The sequence below is a fragment of the Urocitellus parryii genome, chromosome 4 (genome assembly GCF_045843805.1).
Source record: "Urocitellus parryii isolate mUroPar1 chromosome 4, mUroPar1.hap1, whole genome shotgun sequence".
NCBI classification, from domain to species: Eukaryota; Metazoa; Chordata; class Mammalia; order Rodentia; family Sciuridae; genus Urocitellus; species Urocitellus parryii.
This window is the reverse complement of record NC_135534.1, coordinates 174,896,754-174,908,780: the sequence shown is the minus strand read 5'-3', so window position 1 is coordinate 174,908,780 and position 12,027 is coordinate 174,896,754. Positions and strand designations below refer to the sequence as shown.

General features: G+C 43.2%; 1 protein-coding gene across 4 annotated transcripts in view; it reads right to left on the bottom strand.

The window, feature by feature from the left end:
- Window positions 1-12,027, bottom strand: part of Unc13b (unc-13 homolog B) — a 207,274-nt gene that overhangs the window by 26,077 nt on the left and 169,170 nt on the right. For 2 of the 4 annotated variants that reach the window (XM_077797060.1, XM_077797061.1), the window contains exons 2-6: window positions 9,096-9,118; window positions 6,730-6,776; window positions 4,052-4,130; window positions 1,846-1,920; window positions 1,142-1,361 (exon numbers count right to left, since the gene is read on the bottom strand). In XM_077797060.1, coding sequence (XP_077653186.1) covers window positions 1,142-1,361; window positions 1,846-1,920; window positions 4,052-4,130; window positions 6,730-6,776; window positions 9,096-9,118 — 444 coding nt within the window. The remainder of the gene's footprint in view (window positions 1-1,141; window positions 1,362-1,845; window positions 1,921-4,051; window positions 4,131-6,729; window positions 6,777-9,095; window positions 9,119-12,027) is intronic. The other 2 variants (XM_026415263.2, XM_026415255.2) reach the window with 1 other exon arrangement.

Below are 12,027 nucleotides of genomic sequence, written 5' to 3'. Positions count from 1 at the left end.
CAGATGTCTGAGTTATCAGGGAATGGTGGTGGATGAGCTTAACACAACCCATCTCATCCATGTCAAGCATGATACAAATCCCAGAACTCAATGTGGCACAACAGTTGGGCTCTGTCTTATGCCTCCAGTGTGGTATTATAAGAAAAGTATGGCCTTTGGTGTCAGACAGACTTGGGTTCAAGTCCTGGCTCTACCATTCCTAGCTCATGAACTAGTTTTTTTCCTAAGGGGAGATAATGATGTTTATTTCTCAGGGTTGAAATAAGCATTATTTCAGACAGTATATGTAAAAACCTAGCCCAGAGCCTGGCATCTACAGGTACTCAATAAATGGTCACTATGATTATTTTTCCCTTTTTCTACTACAATCCTTAAAGTTTTCAATACTATGGCTTGGTTCTGGGTAACACCTGGGAAAACTGAAGGAGGAGGAGAATACTTTCCAAACTCCCACTCCCCTGATTTTTCTGGGACCCAGCAACAGCTAGTACTAGTCTGGCAGAAGGGGAGCAGGGAGACAGAAGCTTTGGGCAATACAACTTCCCCTGACAGGAGCTAGCAGTTTTCCTGTTCCCATTCTCCCCACTCTTCATGATAATACAAGTCACATATATAGTTTCTCTTGGGAGACTGACACACTGTCCTGGATAATAGACTCCATCTATTGAAATTTCTATTCTATTGTCTAAAATCTCAATCTACACACAAGGAGTAAATAATTCCTTTTGTGGGTTCTAGGATTTAGACTTCAGGAAGTTCCTCTGTGAAGCCTGGAACCTCATGGAACTCACTCTCTCTTCTTATTAGTTTTAGTCCCTGATTAAACAAGTTCTAGTCATTTAGGAAATAAGGCTACTGAATATACTATTCAAGTTTAGCCTCTAGGATCAACTCAATCCTGGAAGAGATTCTAGCTATCAAAAGAATACAGAAAGCTCAAAGAATTTTTGCTAAAGGTGCTTAAGAGGGTACTATAAGATTTGTTATCTGGAAAGGAATCACCCCTTGAGTTTGTACCCTACCTTCTCTGAAAAGAATCAGATGGACTGGTGGTTCAGCCAACATAACTCTCCACTGCAAACTATTTTGCAGAGACTCTATTGCCCTGACAGTCCAACCCTCATCCCACAGGGGCACTCACGCTGCAGGCAGTCGGCGTTGAGCAGGTCCTGGCACTTCTCATGACACTTGACCCCACACTGGCTGCAGCGCATGCCTTGCCGGGCAATGCCCCAGAGTAGGCCTTCACATTCATAGCAGTAGGTCGGGGTGGTAGCTGACCAGACTTCAAAGTTGTGTGGTGTGGTACATGAGATGGGGTAGATTAAGGCCTGCAGGGTTTTCTTATATACATGGGATTTCTGAAAAATACACACCCAATTATCCACCTGTGATTTTAGGACTCTGTGGGGAGATGCCAGAACAGAGACCCTGTGGGACAATCAGGACCCTGGTTTTTCCTCTGGCAATGGAAAAGATATGATAGCCTGGCCTAGCCCATAGCCCAGCCTAGCTGAAAGAAGCTCTGAATATAGTGTGTTCCTGGTAATCTAACACAGGTTAGACGTGATGCTGGGTCTGAGCCTTATCCTAACATTCACGCTTTCTGGGGAAACAGAGGGTACTAGGCCTATCATAAAATCCAAGTTCGGTTGTCAACCCTTCAAAATGAGACTCTGGTCTGGTCTGCCTCTCCCCTTATAGAAAACTGGGACTTGTTGCTATCAATATGTTTCATCAGAAATGTGTGCCATATACTCTTGAATTCCCAGTTAGCACAGCCACACCAGAGATGATCACCAGTCCTGAGGCTAGTGAACTTGTGAAAGCCCACGGGTCACTTACCAGCTCTTCATCCTTAAGAGAGGTACGTGTAGCCATTGCAGAAGTAATCCCTGCCTTCCGGGACTGGACCAGTGACTGTGAGAGAAGACTTGATGTCAGCCCTAGCCATGACCAAGAGCTGGCAAAGCCCCAGGGAAGGAGCTTCAGTGACCAAAGTCACTTGACTATCACTCCATTCTGTTTTCACTGTCACTCACAAGTACTGCCCCTGGGCAACAGGTAACAAGTATCTCAAGTTCTGCAAAACCCAAGGCCAGCAGGAGACTGTTCTAACAATGTTAGAAACAGCACTTCCTTCAGGACATCCACAATCAAAAGGATTTCTCCTTCTCTCACTATCTTTAGGTATCCTACCCCACAGAAACTCCTTGTTTATATGAAGGCAAAGGAAAATGAAAAGCTTAGAATGATAGAAGGAAACAAGTTATAAGAATAAGAGAGGCACACAATTCTGTCAGAGTCACATTCAATGACTATCACTAGAAACAATGATTCTACGCTAACCCCTATTCCCTGGTACCTCCCCATGCCCAGTCCTTGGGGGACTATAGAGGCCAGCAGCCCAAATGATCAGGGCACTTGGCAAGGAAAAGGGCAATGCAGTCTCAGTCAAATCCAGCAGGCAAAGAGTTAGGTCTGAAAGCCAGGGCTGTCTTGTTAGCCAGGCTCTTGAGTAAAGGGATCCCTTGTGTCTGCCAAGCCTAACCTTTAGGGGGGCAGCTCCTGAGATACCTGGTTTCCTTAAGGCAGTGGGCACTGGGCAGACACAAATCATCGTATCAGGCTAAGCAAAAAATCAGCTGGGAGGGGCCCAAGTGATTTGGGATATGGACTCAGAGGACAGGGAGGGGCTCTGGAGACACTCACCATAGCCTGCACCGAGGAGAGCAGAGAAAGGAACAACATGATGTTAAAGCCCCTAAGGGCCTGAATACTTTCAGAGGCAACTGAAAGATCAGTCCCCACAGTATAAAGTAGGAAACATGTCCCAACCCCATCTGTCTCTATCCAGTTCAACCCAGACAGCTGACCAGGGCCCAGGGCCTAGAGCTCCTACTCTAGAGTTAAGCCACAATAAAAGACAGACAAGGGTAAAAGACAGAGTAGTAAAAATGAGACATGAGCTAGATACTTGCTGGTAGGTAAGGAGGGAACAGAGGATGAGAAAAAAGAAAAGAAAGATGGGATTAGAAATAATAAAGTAGGGAGGATGGTAATAAAGAGATGACATCAGATTTTACCTTCATCTGGCTAGATAATGGAAGAACAAGAGGGGAAAAAAGAGAAAGAAGATACATAAATGATAGAAAATAAAGGAAATAAAGAAGAGAAAAATATCAAATGACACTTTCATTCAGCCAGCTAAGGAGGAAGAAACCAAATGGAGAAAAAGAACATGGAATGGAGAAGAAAGAAAAGGAATGGATAGAAAAAAACAGAATGGATAGAATAGGGAGAAAAAAGGGAAGAACCAGGAACAGTAAATGGTTTAGATCTTACTAAATCTGAACCCTTATACTTTATATTGAGTTTTAGGACTCTGGGACTCTGAGACAGCCTGGGCTCTCCCCTACCCCTGTGACTCACAGACTATACAAAATTCCTTGAGCTGATCCTGCCTCAGAATGTACGACATGGAGTGGGAGCTTCTGGTTATCCTAGAGGTCCCAAGATTAACTTTAACTTTTACATCTATTGCAATATAATCCTACAAATGTTTATCATTTCCTCTCAGTGCCAGACATTCAGTTAACAGAGAGAGTCTACAAAGTTTATATCTTAGGATGACTTTCAGTTGACTTCTAGAAAGCTCCAGTCACGCTCATCACATATATGCTCAATAATCGAGATCAAGGGCTAGAGGCAGTTTACAACCCAGGGCATCAAAGAGAGCTATAGAGATTTCTAGAGGATTAAGAGACCTAAAGAAAGACCCCAGAGTCCAGCTCTGAGGGTCTGAGCCACAAATGTTCCAGGCAGGAGCTTGACCTACTAAGGTGCCTGGAGCTCTATGGAGTGAGGCATAATAAGGTCCCCTTGAAGCTATTATAAAGTCTCAGGAAGGTTCTAAATGAATAATCATCATACCAATGATGATCTGATCTGGAACACTAAATGGACCATTTCCAATTCTGATAGCTTGCCAAGATCCAATGAAGATTACCCCAAGGATACTGCCTAATCTTACACACGAGTCTTCACTCACCAGATCACTGACAAGTGGCAATGGCTTTTTTCTGCGTAGGTCTGGCATGCTGTCGATGCCATAGAGCCCTCCAGCTGGCCTGAGGAAGGAAGGAAATGTGTTAGGATCTTCAGCCCTGACTTGAGTTACTAGCAGGTTCAGAGTTCCATTCTCCTTTATCTCCTCTCCCCAGAGGAAGATGAACTAACCTTCATCATGTGCTTTCAAAAGGATAAAGGAAGACAGTAAGTAAGGGAGATAAAGCCACAGAAGGAGCAATGGAATATGCTCTTGGAATGTCATTAAGGGTCTCATGTGGTTTTAAGCAAGGACTGAGAGCTCCTTTATCCTACTGGAATAATTAAGATATATCTGTTTATTTGAAGGTACTTGTGCTTCTGAAAGCAAGTTAGAAATTGGTGGTCAAGAGGACTCCTGCTCACACACAGGCCAAAGACACTGTTCTCCAAACTCTTGTTTCTACAGAAGGAGCCTACTGCCAATGTAAGCAAGAATATCAAACAATGACATACAGAATGGGACCCTCTCTATCCAAGAGTAAATGAATCATCAGTTCCGTCTACTGAGTCTCCTTTAAAAAAAGGGGGAGGGGGCTCTCCATTGAGAGAGAAGCTCTCCTAATCAAATTGAAGCAGGTGAGGGGGGAGGGATGGAAAATTACCAAAATACCATTTGGTGTGGGTGGTGGGAAAGTTCCACTTAGGAAGAACAGCAAAGGGACTCTGAGAGTCTGGCCTAGTCCTGTGGACACAGTAACAGAGACTAGAAAATATTATAGCTAGAGGAACTGTAAATTTCTAAAATTTGTATACTTCACTATACATATTAATTTTGTTATTTGTGTGTTCTTTCATAACCATATGCAATAAAAACAGAATGTTGCCAACAGAACATCAATCTTACATTGAGATAACCTGGATTTTAGTTCCACCTCTCCTAATTCCCTATAAATCTTCTGCCAATACTCCTTCTTCTCTCTGGGTCTTGGTGTCACTTCCATAAAATGAGGTGGATAGGTTACAAAATTTCTCTGGCCTTTTGGATGCTGAAACTCTGATCCTCAATGAAAAGAACTCATATACTTAGTTTCAATGAAGCAATAAGGAAGGCAGGGAAGCTGGGCTAGAAACTGCTGGTTTAGAAAAAGTCTCATAAGAATAAGCAGGTACTTCAAGCAATATAGGCAAATAATGGAGCCACAAAATGGGTCAAGGCCAGGAGCTGGAATGGTCAACTCAATATGTTAATTTCTAGTAAACTAGCTCCCTGGGCATTAGCAATGGACTTTGTTTTTAATGAAATTACCAGTCCAAGGGAAGTTCTATACTTGTGACAGTTTCTAAGGATTATGCTGAAGGAAAGAGAAGACAAAAGGGAATTTTTAGAAAACCTTTACATGGTTCCATTTAAGAATAAGTTTGAATATGTTCTTTTGGCATGGGTATATTTTTAAATTATTAGAAGAAAAAAAAAACCAAAGTTCACTGAAGAAGAAACTGCTGCCACAAGCTTAGAACTAATTCTAAAAATGATAATATATACCACTTAAGCCAAGAAGTTTTGCAACATAAATGATCTTTTGAAAAAGAGACAGAGGTAGCTCATTCACCTGATTTGACCCTTGATTTTAAAAAAGACCAATCACGGGGCTGGGGCTGGGGCTAGTGGTAGCGCACTTGCCTAGCATGTGTGAGGCACTGGGTTTGATTCTCAGCATCACATAAAAATAAATAAACAAAATAAAGGTCTATCAACAACTAAAAAAGTATTTTAAAAAAAAAAACCAGCCACAAAATAAGAAGTATGTAAAAATATAGTAGAGGGCTGGGGATATAGCTCAGTGGCAGAAAACTTGCCTAGCATATGTGAGGCCCAGGGTTTGATTCCCAGAACTGGAAAGAAAAAGAGAAACAAAGAAATAACAAAAGAACGAACTAGATAATTTTATGATCTGATGTTCTTCCGTCCACAGAAAAGAGGAGGTAATTACTGAGAATTCAGATGTCAGAAGCCTTTGTAGGGAAAAGGGAAAAGGAAGGTCAGAAAACTAACTGGCAGTGTATGTGGGGGAGAGTGAGGCCCTGGGAGGCACTTAAACTCTTCTCTCTCCTAAGAACAGTCAGTCAGTCACAGGCAGCAGTCCAGAAGCTTAAAATGACTCTCTGGTGCAGTCACATGAGCCTGAAATTCCCAGACAAGAAGCACAGACTGCACACACAGAGCTCAGAAGGGATGTGACTTAGTCTTGACTACAGTGGAATAGATTAAGCAGGTGACTCACAATAGCTGAAGCCCAGGGAGTACTCTAATCAGCTATACCATCAACAATGAAATGGAAAGAAAGTGTTTCCAAATGCTGGTTTTCCCCCCTAATGTCCTCATTTTTAAAATAAAAAGTATATCACCACTCTGATTCAATGGATCAGCAATCAGAGAGGCAAGGATGGGAGAGTCCCAAAGCTCCCTCCCCTATCCCAGGGAATTCACAGCAAAGCTCCCTCTTCTGCCTTTAAGAATCAGCAGTTCTCTCTCTTGTCCCTGGGAACCAATCTGCGGTGGAAACTTTTCCCTCCCTAGGGTCCAGCTTATGGAGCTGCCTCCACTGTTTCCCAAGGGAAAAGCTAAACGCAGAGAGAGGCAGCATATAATCCATAGAAAACTTGTATGGAATCACTTACCCTTCTGGAAGCCACTGAGGCAGAGAAGGGTCACCATCATCTGGAATCTTTTAAAAGAGAAAAACATGTTAGATCCTAGGAAAGAAGGGGCATTCAACACATAGCGATATAGCCAGCCTGATTCTAAGCCAATAATCTATCATCTGAGTCAACGGACTGCTGAAATGACCAGTACTTGTTTTCCTTCTCCCCAGTGAATGGTAATGATACAAGGCCAATCCCACTGAGATTCCAGGGCTAAGGTCCACTGGGAATGAGAGAGCTGCCGGAACTCACCAGTCAAGCCACTGCTATTGACAGTAGTAGTCCAAGCCCAAGAGAAGGGCATTCTTAGGCTTCCAGGTCTCACTAAAGCAAAAGGGCAACTTCATATAGAGCTGAGTCTTCTTCCAGCTACATTAGCTCTTTTGGCTAAACAAGAAGTCAATCTAGTCTTTCTAGATTCCCATCTCAACTTGTGATTTGACAGTTTGGGTTCCTTGAAGCCCTAACTCACTGATACTGAGTACTCAAGTATAGCAAAAGCCCAGGGCAAATTAGACTCTTGGGTTATCATTCTGGTAAATTTTATAGGTCCAAGAATATAAAGTTGAAAACTGAGGTACCAAATCAAGGAATGAACAGTTAAAAAACACTTGTTAAAGGTTTCTGCACAAAACAAAACATGCCAAGTCTTTCAAGCAGTGCAGAGAAAAGAGTTTCAAAGCTGCCAGGGCACTCCAGAGAATCAATGGCACATGATTTTCTGGCACAAGCCTAGTGCTAGCAGGTCTGGGGCTTCTTGCCCATTCTTGTTCCCCTCCACCACAACAACTTCCCTTTCCTCCTAACTTCCCTAGAGCAAACAAGCTCCAGAAGGAAGGAAGAAGTAAGCTGCTTAATTTTGGATGGGGCAGGGGGTGGATGGGTGGGTACATGTTTAGGGACAGCTAAAGAAGGGAGAAGTTATGGATTGGATCAAATAAGGCAAGACAGAACAAAATAGAGAGAGATAGGGAAGGGCTAACAGGAGATGGAAAGGTGGGCAAGTAGGATGGATCAATAGTAGGCTCAGATTTGAGTTTTAATTTAGGCCAATTCCTAGTAAGATTCTTCTTACATCGTCTATGCTTTAAATCAAGCTTATCTGTCTACTGCCCACACTCTTATTTCATCTCTGCTGCCTATCCTGGTTGTGAGTTGTGATACTGGTAACAAGAAGGTCAGGCCTAAAAGGCATCCAGAAGTGGCTGAAGCAAAAGACAATGGGTACAACAGAAGAAACAAAAGTAGGTGTGAAATAATGTTTGTTCCTAAGGCTGCTTGGGGACAAGGGCAGGTGCCGGGCATCAGGTGAGCCCTTCTCTAAATCCCCAGATCCTACCAACCAGAACTGATCTTCCCTTTAAAAACAGCTGCTGTACTGAGCAGACTCTTATTTTCTTTTTAATTCTCAGAATCAACATCTGCCAGAACTATTAGGCTTAAGAAAACAAAGTCACAAGAAGTCTTTGCAAGCCAGGGCCAGATCATGTGCATTTCCTATGCTCAGAAGGGACAATAGTCCACAGAAGCACACAACATGCACACACAGCACACTGAAGGAAGGAAGGGAGTGGGAGGAGGTCTAGACAAAGTACTTATAGGAGGTATATTCATGGACACAACTTGCACCTGAAGGAAACAAGGTGAGCATGAATCCTGAGTTTATGGCTTCAGAACATGTGCACAAACACATCTGAGGAAGATTCACAGTGTTCACTAGGGCCCAAGTAACAGGCAAAGCAAACCCTCACTAAATTCAAGAGCCAATGCTGACAGGCAAGAAGCATTAGTATAATATGCATTCACAAGGCTTCAGGGAACCACACACAGTCTACTGGAAGCTTGTGCCCATGGAGAGGTCAGGAAGCCTGCTCAGAAACACAAAGCAATTTCACACTTGGGGCCCCAAGCAAAGGGACAAAATGCCTGTGGCAACTTTTGCTCTCAAATACAAAGTATGTGCGCATGCTGGGCTCAGCCAGGGTTTATAGTGTATGCCAGAGTCTGCAGCAACAGGCAGAAAAGAAACACACACTGTGTAGAGTAGGAGTACAATCAGTGTCTGGGGAAGTCGGACTGAGTACAAGTGTAAACACACACATGCTACATTGAATGTGCATCTGTGCCAGTACACACACACATTTCTCACTGAGCTCCAGGTGTGTCAGCTGGAGCACACACAGCACGAAGCATGCATACAAACTTCTTTCTGGAAAACAGACTATCTGCATGAGCCACAGCTCAGAGGCACAGATCATGCACACATACATACACACACACAGTACTCAGAGGGCAGAGTGGAGAATAGACACAAAAAGGACCCAAAGGGCCATAGGCACAACCTGAAGGGCTTCTCGCTTTCCTTCTGCAAAGGAGAGAAAGAGCAGGGGGGGAAAGGGGTATAAAGGTTAGTAGATTCAGTCCTATAGCAGGGAACCCAAAGAAAATGCTAGTTAATCCTGAGGGACATGGAGGAGAGGAGAGGACCTCTGGATTTCTGGGCAGGCCAGCGCCCAGCTGACTGGGTCCCAGAATTATTATTATTATTTCTTTTTACTTTTTTTTTAGTTGTAGATGAATAAAAAGTATCTTTATTTATTTTTATGTGGTGCTGAGGATTGAACCCAGTGCCCTACACACGTGAGACAAGTGCTTTACCACTGACCCAGCCCTGGGTCTCAGAATTTTTACCACCTTTGTTTGCCAGCCTCTGGTTTTTATTTATTTGGGGGGGAGGAAATGGGGGGGGGAGATTAGGGATTTAACCCAGAGACAGTTTACCACTATATCCTCAGCCCTTTTTAATTTTTAATTTTGAGACAGGATCCCACAGAATTGCCAAGGCTGACTCTGAACTTGCAATTCTCCTGTCTCACCCTCCTGAACCAGTGGAATTAGAGAAGTATACCACTGTGCCCAGTATGGCTTCTTATTTTAATTTGAACAACCTAGAGACTACTTAAACCAAACAACAAAGTCTGCTTGAGGATTCCACTTATTGTTTTCCCCTTTGCAAAGTGGTCTGCATTCAGGGTCAGGATTGCCAGGGCCACAAGACCAGGTTTGTTACCAAGAACTATTCCAACAGACTATCTGAGCTACTGAGTCCTACAAAGCCATGTGAGCTTACTCTGGATCTGGAATAAGTCCTCAAATCCCCAAGGCCTGATGGCTGAGCCCTTTCCATTTTGCAATTCAGAGCTGGTCATGCATTTGTCCAGTGAGCCCTAACCTGTTTTCCTAGACCCTTTAAATTAAGAGAGACCAAGGTATGGCCTGGGGTCAAGGTCAGAACCAAGATGCTAAAAGGGTAGAGACCCTGAGGCACCAATTGGCTGTTATCCTAACAAAAGTTGTGGGGGAGCCACCTTGAGTAACCATGCCTTCCAGTCCTGTTGCCAAGGGGACCTGAAAGATCACTGTAGTCTGGCACTGTAGTGCCATGACTCGTGACTCAGTTGTCCCCCACCCCATAATAAAGAGGTTCTCTTTGTGGGGCGTGCCTCTAGGGTTGAGTTACACTCACCTGTTCCCTTGTAGTCTTGCTCCTTCTGGTCTTTTTTAGATAGAACTTTCTAAGAATAAGAATCTCCCCCAATAAAACCTCACTTTTGAAAGTGTTCCCTCTCTCTTGTCAGCCTCTCATGACTTTCTCTTGCTCTCCCTTTTGGGGAGCCTGAGGCCAAGAGCCAGGGTAAGCTTGTGTAAAGGTAAGTTATGTCTGTGTTTTATTTTCTGTCCCTGCAGATTTACACAAGCGATCTTAATTCAGCTGCCCGCGCTGGTCAGGGGGATGGCAAAAAGTTGCAGTAATCTGGAAGATTACTATAACCCCAGGTCTGGTAATTTATCAAATCCAGAAAACTACTTTCTTTTTTTGTTTTTGGTACCAGGAAGTGAACCTAGGGACATTTTACCACTAAACTACATTCATCACCAGTCCTTTTTATTTTTTGAGACAGGGTCTTGCTAAGTTGCTGAGGCTGGCCTTGAACTTGTGAACCTCCTGCCTCAGGCTCCACAACTGCTAGTATTACAGGTGTCACCACTGTACCCAGCCCAGAACAATACTTTCAAAGGAAAAGGACACTTTCAGAAGGACTCAAGCAAACTATAATAGGAGACAAATAATGTCCAAAGATTATTCCCTTTCTAATCATCAGGGACTTCAGCACCCTCTAGGCCACAGATGGAGCTTCCTGATCTAAAGACAGTATACAGATTAAGATTTATAAAACTGTTTTCTATTTCTGAGTCCTTCCTGCTCAGACTAGGTGAAAAGTGTAATTTGGGGCACAACTATAACCAGAATGATCCTAAGTTGTCAGAAATGGGCCCTAGCCTGAGTCAAGGTACAACAAAAGGTTATGCCTTGTTTAGGGTGCTTTGGTTTCCTTAGTTTCTAAATTGCTCATGAGAGCTTTCTCGCAATTGTGTGTATAAGCCCCATATAAGCATTCTTCAGAGGACAGGTATATAGGTAAATAAATTCTAGAGATTTTTTCAAGTGTGTCTACTTTGCTCTGTCCCCAGTAGGTTTTGCCCTGGTGTTCACCAGCTGGGGACCCCTGAGAGTGTGAGTGTGCTCTGCCCTTCTGGCCTCATTGCCCAGGTGACAGCACTAATCCTTCTTCCTGGCAGGGTCAGAGTACGATCTGGAGGAGATTTGGGGGAATTACTGATGTAGTCTCTTGTTGCTTCTGTCCTATGTATCACATTCAGTGCCAACAACTTGGAATATAGCAAGTTGATGGCACAAGCTTTATTTGGTCAATAGTAGTATGGGACATGACTCCAAAAGCATGGGAAACATAAGCAAACAGACTAGAACAGTCTCAGTTTTAGTGTGTCAACATCCATTTTATCTGAACATTTATCATTAACTTCTCAGTGCTAGTGGCTGTTCTAGATAGACAATGGAAACAAAAAGATGAACGAAACAAACAGAGTCCATCAGCTGAGAGGGAATGATGCCAGCTTACCCAGCTGATCCTATATGGGACTTCCTCCAACAACAGTTTCTGTAATCTGTCCAAGTTAACACAGGTAACTCCTGAAAGGGATGACAGCAGCAAAAAAAAAAAAACCCCAAAAAACAAACAAAACAAAACAAAACAAAACAAAACAAAAAAACAAACTAGTGTTGCCTGGTAGAAAGTATTCTCCATGACTCACATTGATCTTGGGTAGGAAACTTGAATCATATATATGGTCACCATTGTTCCTACCTCTTCTTTTGCATGGTGCTTCAATTGTAGACTGTAACCATCTAAT